This window comes from Parasteatoda tepidariorum, chromosome 3 (genome assembly GCF_043381705.1).
Source record: "Parasteatoda tepidariorum isolate YZ-2023 chromosome 3, CAS_Ptep_4.0, whole genome shotgun sequence".
Lineage (NCBI taxonomy): Eukaryota > Metazoa > Arthropoda > Arachnida > Araneae > Theridiidae > Parasteatoda > Parasteatoda tepidariorum.
The window spans coordinates 62666358-62680237 of record NC_092206.1 but is presented as its reverse complement, the minus strand read 5'-3'; the positions used below and the strand labels follow the sequence as shown (position 1 = coordinate 62680237).

General features: G+C 26.7%; 2 protein-coding genes across 3 annotated transcripts in view; one reads left to right on the top strand and one right to left on the bottom strand.

Moving 5' to 3' along the window:
- Positions 1–1007: 1007 nt before the first annotated feature.
- On the bottom strand, positions 1008–9250 carry LOC107439594 (putative protein-lysine deacylase ABHD14B). Its single transcript, XM_016052248.3, has 4 exons — positions 8941–9250; positions 6955–7126; positions 4862–5160; positions 1008–1885 (listed from the first exon to the last, which is right to left on the bottom strand). The coding sequence occupies exons 1-4, from the start codon at positions 9046–9048 to the stop codon at positions 1712–1714; spliced, it is 753 nt and encodes a 250-aa protein (XP_015907734.2). The 5' UTR covers positions 9049–9250; the 3' UTR covers positions 1008–1711.
- Positions 9251–9404: 154 nt separating this feature from the next.
- LOC107439534 (Nitrogen permease regulator-like 2) overlaps positions 9405–13880 on the top strand; it is a 20271-nt gene continuing 15795 nt past the window's right edge. Inside the window, exons 1-2 of one of the 2 annotated variants that reach the window (XM_043039437.2) lie at positions 9405–9605; positions 9749–9840. In XM_043039437.2, the coding sequence (XP_042895371.1) occupies positions 9510–9605; positions 9749–9840 (188 nt within the window). In that variant the 5' untranslated portion in view covers positions 9405–9509. The remainder of the gene's footprint in view (positions 9606–9748; positions 9841–13880) is intronic. The other variant, XM_043039438.2, reaches the window with a different exon arrangement.

Genomic DNA, 13880 nt, shown 5'->3' with positions numbered 1-13880 from the left:
GTGTCTGATGTCTCATTGGCATTTGAGAAAGCACTTATGGGTAAAAAAATATTATGGATTCCTAAATTAAAAGTGTAAACCCAATTTTTTAAAAAAAATATGCTGTCTACAATTAAATATAAAATCTGCAAGAAATAAATCATTGAACACTCTCTGCATTGATATGTTTAGAGTCAAAAACTTTCTGAACGATTTGACTTTTTGACCAAAAGTGCATCTTTAGAAGAGGGAACACTTTTAGTTCATTTTTTAAAGAGAGCGCAAGTATAAATTGGTTAATAAAGGGACTATTAGAAATAATGATTAGAAACAATTTGAGGCACTACAACTGATGACACTTGAATGCTACAGGAAGAATAACTGTCACCACTTAAATATTAAAAGTGGTCATAGAAAAATTTTGATCACAAAATATTAATTTTTAACGATATGCAATTTTTGTTTGTCATCATTGTCTTGCATATTTTCTTAAATATAGGTTAACTGAAAAAGTTTTTAGTGACATTTTTCCAGTCCTTATTTTATGGCTTTTTGGCACTCATGATATGTGGAGTAGTAGTGAGATTTTATTGACATTCCAGGGAGCTAATTTACAAACTAGCGGCCTTTAACAACTTGCTGTCTATTTTAGAGATTTCCCTCTTGGCTGTTATTAATCTTAATTATAATACACACATATAGTTTTTTAAAAAATTTGTTATCCGAATTGTAAAATAAAATTTAAGATTAGAGTTTTTTTTAATTTTTTTTTTTTTTTAAAGAAAATGTTAAACAGGAGAGCAGGTTGTTAAAGGCTGCAGGATTGGAAAAATCACCTCTAGGGCAGGGATAACAAATTTCCACCATGGTGCAAAGGAAAAAAAAAATGAAAAACTGTCCCAGGAGAAATAGGTTTATCTCAACCCAAGAGAAAGAAATGAAATTTTTTTTTAAATCTAAAACATTGGATAAGATTTATTTCTTTTTAGTGTCCTGGGGGAAGTAATTTTTTTCTAAAACAGGAGGAATTCAGGAAAATGAAAGATTTTTTAATTCATTTAGCTCCAAGCAACACAGGCACAGTAAAAAATATATTTTTCAACAATACTAATGCAAAAAAAAATTTTTTTTAATCAACAAATTTCTAAGTTTATAAATTTTAAAATTCCAATCATAAAATAATTGTGGATTTAAAATTATTACTCATGAACAATTTATCTATTTTAAAATTATTCTTTTTAATCTGACACTGCAAAACTAAAATGCTTCCCAACAATATATGCAGAGTTTTAATTTAATAAATCTAAAATTTTGTTTTCCTAAGACAGCTACCGCTCAATTTATTATTTTTTAATAAATGAGCTTAATATTAACTACGTAAAAATAAAGCTCATTTTAGTACAACAAAGAATAGAAAAGAAAATAACTGTATATTGATGTTATTATTAATTAATAGCATTAATTCTTATATTTTAATTTTTTAAAGATTTACAGTATTGTTTTGTAATAATTTAGTGTTTAAAAATAATTGCTTTCACGAAGTATGAAGCTTAAAATCCTGATGAGTAATTTACAAAATTGTTTAAAATGTGCAGTACAGAAAAACAATAAAGTAAATATTTTAACCTATATGCAAGCTAACTAAATCAAAAGTATTTAAATTATAAAATTATACAATATTTTTAAAAAAATCATACAAATTTTAACAAAAATTGCTTGTATAAAAAGTATTTCACCATAATTTTAACAGAAAATTGTACAAAAGTTGATGCCATAAATTTGGGTTATCCAAATATGCAGGATGCCTTCCATTAGGTATTTCTTGACACTGGCTGTTTGGCAATAAATTTAGTAAAGCTGAGCTTCGAGATCTATCCCTTTCTCCAAACACTACCATTGTTGGTGTCTGAAAGAAAAATTATTTTTGTTAAACTTAACATTTTAACCTAATATTAACAGCATAATTTATTAGTTATAACTATCTGTACCAACCTATTTTCATGCAGAATAGTCTTACCAATCAAAACAAACTTTTTATGTTATTCGTTATGAAACTTTTGCTGACAGATTGTTCCAGTAAAAGAATAGAAAGTGGAACATCATACCAGTATAAAATTTTCAGTTAAAAGCAATCAAATAAAAATTACATATCAAACTCACCTAAAAATAAATAGCAAAAATTACCTGGTGTAGAAGAATTATCATTTGTGTTCAACTTGTTTTTTCCCCCAAAATAATAATTTGAATAAAAATTTTTTTTATCACTGTTAACTAACAGGAAATATTTATAAAGAAGCAATTATGACTTTTTTTTGATTTTAAAAATAAAGCCTTTTGGCAAGATCTTCAATTATAAAGGAGGAATGCAACAAATTTTATTAAAAATATATTCTTTTTAAAGGAATCTACAAACTTTTTGCCTAATATTTTTCCAAATGTCTCTACATCTACGACAAAAAATGAAAGACAAAACAGGTAGCATCAAATTTTTATCAAATAATTACACGAATTCTGCATACTCAAAAACCAAACACAAGCCTGTAAGTTATAGGAGTTTTTTGAATAAAAAAATATTGTTTTTCATTTACAAGATATGCTACAAAAAGTGATATGGTTACAAAATAAAGAAATATACTAGCAACTATAAACAGAAAAATACACAGTTTTTTATGCTAATATACATACATTAAAGAAAAATATTAATTTCAGAAAATTTAATGATTTTTCAAATGGCAAAAAGAGCAAAATAAGTTTGTAATAAAATAATAGTTAGCCGTTATACAAGCAATGTGTAAGATTACTATGGTGGACACTATGTGTTTCACTGGTAGCTGCAGTTACTCTACCATAGTTTTCTCATTTCAATATCTTTTTTTGTTATATTCTTTTAGGTTTAGTTAGGTTATAATTATTTTGTGACAGATATTTATTTAAGTAAGTAGATAGCATAATTTAATAAAAAAAATGAGAACAGAAAAAATTATGCAATTTTAAAGCTATGTTTTAAGTGATAAATGATTTTAACCTTATATTACAAATTTAGTTTTCAAGTTATTTTTTACTGCTATTTCAGTTCAATTTTCAGTATTTTATGAAATTCGGAATAGTTAAAATATAGCCTGATTATTAGTTAAATATAAAATAATTAATGAAATAGCTAGTTTTACTGATGATAAATTATATTTATACATTACAGGATGAATAAATAGTTAAGTTTATACCAGTAAACATATTATTATGTATATTTGTTTTAAATACTTTTCTCGCATTTTAGACATTGAAATAAATTTATAATGTTTCTTTTATAAGGTCAGGTGGGATAAAGAGGGTGGTATATGGGGGAAAGTGGGCATATGTTAAAAAACATCTATTTTCTCCTTTTAAATTGAGATAATTCATTTAATATTTTTAGAGACATTTACTGGGATTTCTGGCAAGCATTTTTATTTCAGTTTTAGAAACTGATAAATGTTTACAAACTATCTGTTTATGATCAACTCATACAAGTCAGTTTAAGTTGCTGATGAACTTTCTTCTAATATCATTAAAAACTGGCAAAAACTATTATTTAACAAAAATATAAAACTATTCTAAACTAGTAGAGGGACACCTAAAGGACAGATCTACATAAAAATTTAAGAATAAATTTCAAAATTCCATTTATTATGAACTGTTTTCTGAGGTATGGAAAAGTGGTTAAGCTTAGTCAAGTGTTGTATAAAAGGGATATTTTTGTATTTTGTGAACTATATTTAATAATAAAATAGCTTAAAAATAATTTAGTCATTTTATTATAGCCCTACATAGTAACTTTAACTATGAAAACAAAATTTCTATTAAATTTCATTTTTTAAAGATAAGAATGATAATAACAATATCACGTATTATATAATTAAAGAAATTACCAAAATAGTATAATGGTACAACTTAGTGAGCATATTTAAAGATATAGATAAGTTTTCATGCAAATTTCTGCCTTTATATGGCAGTTTTTTCATGGAAAACAAAATTACATTATAATAATTACATGTATTATATAAATAGAAAAACGCTATGAATTACCACAAAAGATATTAATTGTTACACTCTCATTTACATTTCATATAAATCAAAAACTATTATACTTTTCGCACTTTTTAATGAAATTGTGTAAAGTTCAGCAAAATATAGTTCATTCTAAGTGAAACCTAATTTTTATAGCCATGAACATTAGCTCTTTGATTTAATATGAAAAAAATTATTTTTCAGAATTTTTTTAAATATAATCAAGATACATTTATTTAAAAGCATTTTTATTTCGAAAACAATATTTACATATGCTTTTTAAGGAAATATATTACAATTTTAGAACTATACCCACTTCATTCTACTTTGGAAAAGTGGATAGATTAAAACATGTTCTTTTGAATGCATTACTGTAAGAAAACAATCAAACAAAATCGATAAGTTACATTTCATATTTAATCTATATGAACACAATGTACATAAATGCATCAAAATTTTGGGTAAAATAATTTTAATAGTTTGATTTTAGAGCATTATTTAAAAAAAGCTTGATTTTATACCCACTATACCCCATCTGAACCTAATTGGAAAAAAAATGAGCATTTAATAGTTTTGTAAAACAAATAAGAAAAAAAATTAATATGATTAAAATAAAAACTTTGCAGTTCAAAAAGTAATTCTGAATAATAAATCATCACAACACCCTATAACTTAATTATCTTTAAAAAATATCTGAATAAATAAAGAACATTTTAGAATAAAAATAAAATATATTTTGTTTTATATAAATAAAATATATAATAAATTTTTTATTACATTTAAAAGGCAAACATAAGTATTTTGTAAAAGAGAAAAAGAAAAAAAGGCAGAGACATACCTTTATAAAACTCAAATCAGGAACAGGGTCATGCAGGAATGGTTGTAAAGGAACATAAACTTGATTTTTAACAGGCAAATCTGTGCATCCTGGTAAATTTTCTAGGTTTTCAATGCCTACAGGAGCAACAGGAACATATCCAGCTAATTTTTCACTGTGTTTGACTAGGAAAGGTAAAGCATAACTTCCACTCATACTTGGGCTTACTATGACCGGCTTTTCCATATTAAAGCTTTCTAGCAATGACTGCAAAAAACTTCCTTTATCAGAAATTTTAACAGCTGGTGAATTTACATAACCTAATTAAATAAACAAAACTGTTATAATTTTGAGCAAATAATTATGTTTAGAGTTCATTTGTGTTGATATAATGTGACAATTCAACAAAATATTTCTAAATTATCATAAAATCAAAAGTAAAATGTTCTAACTTTTCAGCCATTTAGAAATTTATACTTTTCTAAAAATCTCTATAATATATTTACAATAAATAAGAAAAATTCATTTAAGAATATTGGCTTAAAATTCACGATAGTTGTTTCTATTGGGATTTAATGCTGATGTTGTAGTTTTTAATTTGTGTTTTATCAAAAAAAGGTAGAAGAGTATAAGAACGTAATATGTTACAAAAGGGCTAAGCATCGTGTTCGCTGCCGTTTACCAACCCCGATGATTGCTTCATAATTATTGTTGTTTCTTATCATGAAAAAGTTTTCCTACTAAAGTTAAAATTATGCACTTAACATACATGTACTAAAAGGAATTTTGTTTTTCCTTACACACAAGTCTTCACTTCCTATGTCCAAACACTATTATCTATTTAAGCATTATAAAAAACATATGACATATTGTTCAAACAAATTTAATGAGTTCGAAACCGTAATTTAATATTTTCGCTTACCAAACAGGCAGATATATTAAATACTATTTTTACTTGCAACTCATAGTGAATAAAGCTAATCGTTAAGTTCTAAATCATTTAACAGATCCCTTTAACTGTAATTTATAACAGTATATTAATGTTGCACAAAAATGATCATTGCAAAATGGTTAATAAGATTAGACCACTTTTCTAAATAACTTTATCTTAAAATGTGCGACAGAATTACATAAGAATAATAATAAAATTTTAAAAAAACTCTTTGTTTTTTTACAAGCAGTACAAGAAAATAACTTTAATTAGGTAATGAATATAGTAAAGTGCGGCGTGCTCTCTGCTTTCACTTATAGCACTGGGTTTCAATAGGTAAGGCTTAATTTAGCCTAATAAGATTTATTTGAGCTTTGAGGCTCTTCTTAAAATTCAACATGCTTCCATTTACTTTTGTAAGTTTCTTTAATTAGGTATACAAAAATATTTACAAAAAAGCTCTATGGAGCCTTCATGACTTTTATTAATTTTATGCTGATGGCAACCAAAACAATATGGAAATGAATGAGGAAAAACTGGATCCTACCAAATGATTTTTCGGCCAATAAAAATGCATGGACAACAATGGAAAACTGTGACACCATCAGTAGACTTTTATATATACTAGTAAAAAATTAGCTACATTCTTGCAATTATCACAGTTTCCTTACACTCGTTCACTGTAATACAAAACTTTTCACTGTAATACAAATGAACTTTCTTCTAANCGCACTATAATAAAAAAAAAAAAAAAAAAATTAAAAAAAATTCTACTTTTCAAAGCTGTAAATGTTTTCTAACTATTCTAAAAAATAGCAACTGTATAGGGTTGACACTGTAGCAGGAAAAAAAAAACGTTCATTATTTTCCAAGTCTTAATTTTTGGTTTAATTTAACCTGTTGCATGCTTAGCATTGTAGCCTGCAATTCTGGTTTTCTTCTGTATCAGTTGTAAACAAAAGCTTAATAAATATAACCAAACTATCTCTCAATATAAATTTTTTTTACTTAAATTACATAAAAAAATATCTCAATTGTTTTACAAGGGAAAAAAAATCCCATTTTTTATGTTAGATTGCTGATTACTAAAGTACAAATAATTAAAAAAAAAATAGAAATAATAAAAACTAAAATTGTAATAAAGTAAAACATCGTAAACTCCGCAAAGAGACATTGATCTTACCAGGAAGATCTACAGCTATTGTGCGATAACCCATTGCAGCTAACATCTGAATTGTTCCTAAATTCAACCAAGTCTGTGAGGAAAACATTTGTCCATGAAGTAACAAAACACTTATAGGATGAGTTTGAGAATCATTAGGTGGTAGAGCTTCACGATAAAAAACTTCAGCTTTCTATAAATAAACACAATAATGAATGTAAATTTTTTTCTTAAAAATAACAAAGATTTTAAAAAATACAACTGTGTGGTCTAATCAAGGCGTACTTCTATTTGAAATAGCTGACAGATGTAGGCCTAGGATGGAATTTAATAATAGTAAGAATATAAATGTTACTAAGTTTATGACGGAAGTTTTGTGTCTCCGTCAGTGGCCGCCCATAGTTGTATAGTATAGTACATGAATGTTCATTTAGGCCATTAATGAAGGAATTGAACAATTGAGTTTCCAGGAAATAATGTACAAATCGTTGAATGTAAATTTAGATTTTATTAAGCATAATTTGAGATTTAGACAATGGCCATTTCTTCATCCAAAAAAATAAGAAATCCCTTAAAGGGATGAAATCAGAATACTCTCGATTGAGAGATCATACAGCCAGAATATCATTTCTGACGGTTAAAAAATTGAGACTGGGGAGGCCCCCAAAGGGCTCCCAGCCTCCACAAATTTGAAATTAAAAGTGAATATAATTATTCCCAACGGACATAGAAAGTATGGGTAGGAGATCCATAATTTGGCGATTTTTCTTAATATACCATAGCCAAAACAAAGCCAACTAGCATATCAACATGGATGTAAAAGAATACCTTGGCGATCACGAGTTGCCAACAAATTTATGAGAATTATTGCAAACATGCAACCGAAACATTTAGCAGTTGGAAATTTAGACTAAAAAGTTATAAATAGATTTTTGTTTTGGATTAGAGGCGACAGTAAATTAATAAGTCTGCATAATAATGAAATAAAAAGTATCCGTTACATTGATTTAGAAGAGAAGAAATAAATATTTTATGTTCGTTTAAAAAGATTAGGTTTTTGATTTATTTTAAATATAATTCTACTATTAATAAAAATAAGCTTAAGTAATGAAAGATATTTTAAAAGGATAGAAAATAAATATGTAATGCCAATTGTGGCATCACAAAGTTATTCTTTGTTTGTTTAAACTAATTCATAAATATATTTTTAAATTAAAATATCTGTTTGACAAGCATAAAAAAAAAATTCATAATTTCCTATATATCTCCTATATATATACTCTGACAGGCACATAACTGAATTCTGTAGATAATCCATAAAACAATAATTAGTCACTCTAAACATCTCTGAAATTGTTGAGAATTGCTAAAATCTGAAGTTAGTCAAAGTGTGAGGCAGAATTTGTGCAAGGAGCAAAACACCTCTGGTTTTTGTGGAGGAAGGTGTTAAAATAATAAAAAAAAATGTACCAGGGAGATTTTAGAAGCTATTGCGCTTTTGTGGGCCAATCCCCTCTTTCTAAAATAATTCATTAATAATAGCTTTTCTATAAAAATTATAAAATATTTATGCGACTAATAAAAAATATTCAATTTTAATTTCTCTTTTATGGTATTATTGAGCTCAGAATTTTTATTGTAATAGCAGACCAATGTTTTCCTATTTTGCATCACTAGTTTAAGAAAATATATTACAAAACCTAAAAACAAGAATTAAATTTTTTTAAAAAATCCAAATTTAACCATAAAATACTGTAGACAATTACTAAATCTGTACAAATTTATAGGATAAATAATTTTAAATGACTCCCAATTTTCTCAGTGAAAAACAAAAACGGAAATTTGCTCATCAATAATAAAACTTTGATTCTCTTGAATACAACATAAGAAATTCGTTTCCTAACTTTTAAAACTTATTACTACAATGATAATTTTAGAATTATCAACGGACGCATCAAAAGACACCCAAAACAAATAGATAATCAAACAAACTTTTTAAGAACTTACTTCTACATTTTTAAATCCTTCATTTACGGTAACGCAGTCCTTTTTAAGAATAATATCATCAGGAATAGGTAATGCTTTTAGATCTAAATGTTTCCAGTGCTGCGACATATTTCTTCACACTATTATGAACATGAATAAAATTTGCAATTTCATAACAGATAATAAGAGGTAAATGTAGTTGATAAAATTTTTTCTCTACTAATTTATATTTCTGAGTCCCCTGATTGAAAACTAAAAACTGAATGTTCTAGGTTATAATATGATACATCTCTGAATACTACAATTACGAACAATAAAACTCGTTAAATTTAAAAAACTGAAATATTTACGATCCTTTGGAAATATACTTTTACTTTTATTGTGTATTTAAGCTTGCTTACGTCTCTATAAATTTAAATTAACTAATTTAATTTCATTTATGGATAGCATAAGTAAACAAGTAAGTCCAATTTGTAAAAATAAGCAGTAGGAAGCGTTTTCAAATCTTCAAAAATGTTTGTTTTTGTCATTTAGTCTGCTGATTTTTTTTTTTTTTTTTTAAAAACTTTATACGATTTTCTTATGTCACAATGTATGGAATAAATGAATGTCTAGAAGAAAGTGATGTAAAATGTATATTTTTTTGTGAATTTCATCCTGTAACTGGGCCTAAAATAACTTTTCAAGTGAGTAATTTTATAAATAGAATTTGTTTTGGTTTTGTAGTTCTTGAATTTCAAAAATATGTTTAAAAGTATCTCTTTATTTGTTTATATCTTTGTGTATTGTAATAACGAGTTAAATTAATTGTTTATTTATCATTATGTAGGTACCAACTGACTATTTTGCAAATAAGCTATTTGATTCGTTTGTGTGCTATTTAATTCCCAAAGAAGAGTTGCAGCGAAAGATTATGGTAGTGTAAGTTGTTCTTACTAATTACATGCAAATTGGGAATATTTCCATATAGTGATCTGTCTCCTCAACTACAATCGCCAAGGTGCCAAATAGATTTTAAACTTGCAAATTTGTTTACAAAAAATGTGTAGATGTTTGCTCAGGGGTGGCTACAAGTTATACCTTTTGACTTGGTACCTTTCTGTGATGTTTTTTTTTCTTTAGTTTCTCGCAGGCTGCTGCCTGGAAGTTGCCAAGACTTGGCCATTATTCTGCACAGATCACAATTTGGAAATCTCCCCCAAAACTTGAAATCTGTAGTTTTATTTGGTGTAACTTGAGATTTTATGTAACTTGTAAAGATGACTCAAACTTCGTCTGAACAAAAACATATCAGTTTTTGAAATTTTTCTTAGATGTCATTTTAAATTTGTTTACGGATTTAATGCTGACAACTGGGGTAATTCCTAATCAAAAACTGCAAACATCTATTTTGTGAAAAAACTATTCAAGATAGAATTTTAATATTTACTGGAAGTTTGAGGGTATATGAGATGAGTCCTATGCTACCTTCGTTTGTTTGAAAATCTAATTAGAATTTTAAAAATTTTTAAATTTTTAGTGATCAGGAATTACCTCTTCTCTTGATCATTTCCTGAACCTTGTAATTCCTGATCACTTCTGGGGTAAATACTGATCAGCAGTTTTTATAGTTAAGGGGCTGCTTGAAAATAATTATACAATGTTAATTAACAAATAAGACATCATGGTCAAACAAATAAACCAAAAAGATATGTTTAAGCAGTTAATAAAATGATTTATTTAAAAGCAGGAATAAAGATTAACACTTTAAATTTTCCAAAAATCTTTGCATCATGCCATACATTTTAGGCAAGCATCCAACTCATTCTCATGTTCTGCTGGAATATAAGAAAGAGTTCCTACATGGGTTACTTTTGCTGGATTTTTTAACTTAATTATGTGAGAGTAAAGTTAAGTACAGTGTGTCAACAACTCTGGCAGCAGCTCTCACACTGAAATTTTCATTTTCAATCATTACAGGAAATTCACTCATTTTGCTTTCTAGAAGCTTAGTATCCTTTTTAGGCTCATAATTTTTCTCCATATTTATATTAGGCTAATTTATAAACTTTAAAACTACAGTAGAGAACCAATTATCCGGGATGCTCGGGACCATCGCTATCCCGGATATCTGAATTTCCCGGTTTTCTGGATCGACCAAAAAGTGTCGTTAATCGATGTTTTATCGAACCCGAAGTACAAGGAAAAAGTGTAATGCATAAAGTAAGAGAAAAAAGAAAGGTACTCCTAACTTTAAAAAGAAAAAAAAAAGGTAGAAATATAACATTTAAAAGAATAAAAAAATTTGCAAGTTTAGACAAGAAAATCAAGTTTAAAAAATACAAAATTCTCATATTTATTTTTTAAAAATAATTACAATTCCTAAATTAAATAATATAAACAAAACCAATGATTAAATAACGCAATATATTTCATACCTAATTATACGGGGGGAAACGATAAAATAAAAGGAAAACTTATTAATCTAAATAAAAACACTTGAAAATTATCGAACCGAAACGATAGTTAAAAAAGGCACTAGCATAAATATTAAAACCCGGAACAAGGCAAGATCAACGGAATTCAAAAAAAAAAACCTAATGATAAAATTTATGAATAAAAAGAATTAATTTATTGAGTGCGAAATTTATCGCGAAAAGAAAAAAAATCAAACGTAGTGGAATCAGAAAAACAAAACTGCAATCTGCTTCATAAAATAATCCTATGTTTAAATTAATAAACAATTCTCCTTTTATTTTATTTTTTTTTTTGTTGATAAAAACAAGATTTTTAATTACAGCAGATGTGATTCCACACCAAGAAAAACTTGCAATTGATACCGCACTTCCAAAGAATGAGAATTTATTCAAAAGAAAAAGATTTTATTTTTATTAGTCGATGTCAAATAAATATATTTTTCTCTTTTCTTTTTCTGTTCACTGATATGCATGCAATGCATTTTCCCCACCCCCCTCGTAAATCAAGCAGAAAACGAAATCAGCATGCCACACCCTTGAGTTTGATTGACGGCCTAAAGGAAAAAATAAAACATTCCTCCCTTCCCTGCCTTCAAGGTCACGGAGGAAATGACGTTTCTCTGGGTAAACGGGGAAAAAAAATTTCCCCTTCCTTACATTTTCCTCTACTCAACTTCAAGGATGAGTCCAATTTCCGCTTTTTTCGTTCTAGTTTAAAATGGCGGAAAATTCTAGCAAAATTTTCCCCGGTTTTCTGGTTTCCCGGTTATCTGGATACCGGATAAATGGTTCTCTACTGTATTATAACAATGTACACACATGAAATTAAGATAGAAGCAAGGTAAGACAAACTAGAAATGGAGCAAATCGGAACACATTTGTCTTGTATACAGTTAAAAACAAAGTTTGTGTTTACAGTTAGAATATATTTTATAGTTGTTCCACTTAATAAATATGAACTGCTATTTAAGAAAAGACAATTAGCTATTTATTAGCTATTTTTTATACTATTTATAAGAAGAAATGACATTGATCAGGAATTACCCCAGTGATCAATAATTACCCCATCTGTAGGGGGCAACATTTGATATAGTTTCCTATAATAAATTATAATGTTTACAGTAGATGTGAAACAATTAAACAAAAGCTTACACTATTTTTATATCAAAGAAAAAGAAAGCAACTCAAAATATTTATTATTAAGAGAAGGTGCACAGAAATGTGCTCATTTTGAAACCCATCTTTGAAATGGAAAATAGAGAAAGCAGTTTAAAATATACTTATTTTGTTAGATTAAGCAAAAAACTATTATTAAATAAATGTAGTTATACTTTAGTAAAGTGTACAAGCATTCTTGTCCATGTCTCACATTTATAAAAAAAATATTTTTTTTTGAATAAAACTTAGGTGATCATTATTTACCCCAGAAACAGAGTGATCGTGAATTACCCCGGGTCACCCTACTGAAAAATGTTATTTTTCAGAAATTTATTCCATTTTGTATAAGGAGATATAATGGCTCTTTTAAGTTAGTGCTAGTAGGATTTTTTTAACTAACATTTTCAATAATGTATAAACTATATAAATTATGCATAAACACTTTGTTACTTGAAATGGTTCTAAGTGCTTCGTTACTTTATTTCTATTTTCTACTCTCCCAAAAGCTTACTTTGTAAAAGGAATGTTATATTTGACCTTGCTAATAGAAATTTATTAAACTCCCCCTAAATATTTCAGAGAAATGAGGAGAATTTTTATGAATTAACATCTATTTAAATCTAGCTAAGTTAAAAAGGAAAATAGTAAATTTTTTTTGGAGATTTTTAGTTGATGATAGAAAAGTTTTTCAATTTATTTTTCAAGAAACTGTTGTAGATATGTATTTTAATTTTATCTTTCATAAATTGAGAGGCATGTAAGAATTATACTATTTCTCATTTTTGAAAAAAAAACTTTTTTTTAAAAACTTAAACTGCAAATGAGAACTTTTCATAAATTTTTTTCTATACATTATTTATAAAATTAAATCTTTTTTATTCTGATACTATTACTTAGTATATTTTTGTATCTTTAAAATGTGAACTCCTAAGGACTTATTTACATTTTGAGTCTTTATATCAGGGTTGGGTTTTTGACGTCAAAAAGTGGTTTTTGACATGACAAGGGTATAATACTGGTTTAAACCGTCAAAAACTGAAGTTTGCCAAGAAAATATATAAACTTCAAAACTACCAACAGTTGCCATGCAGTATATTGAAATTTAATTATACTATAGGAAATCAGCAGGTTTTAAAATATTTTTTAATTAAAATTAAGGTAAAATAACAGATTTAAAATCTCAGAAATTTATATTCAAATGCATGTGCAGAAAAATTTTGCACAAAAATTGTTTAAATATTTATATTTAAAAAAATTTTTCTTTCTTTTTGATACTTAAGAAAATTAAAAGTTTATTACTATGCATTTTTGACATATAAGGAACATATAACTAATATTTATAAGGAA

What these genes read in the sequence shown, in the direction of transcription:
- LOC107439594 (XM_016052248.3), bottom strand. Translation starts at nt 9,048, where the DNA reads ATGTCGCAGCACTGGAAACATTTAGATCTAAAAGCATTACCTATTCCT. An exon ending in AAGGATTTAAAAATGTAGAA is followed by an intron (nt 7,127 to 8,940) that starts GTAAGTTCTTAA and finishes GTTTATTTATAG; the next exon opens with AAAGCTGAAGTTTTTTATCG. An exon ending in AATAGCTGTAGATCTTCCTG is followed by an intron (nt 5,161 to 6,954) that starts GTAAGATCAATG and finishes TTATTTAATTAG; the next exon opens with GTTATGTAAATTCACCAGCT.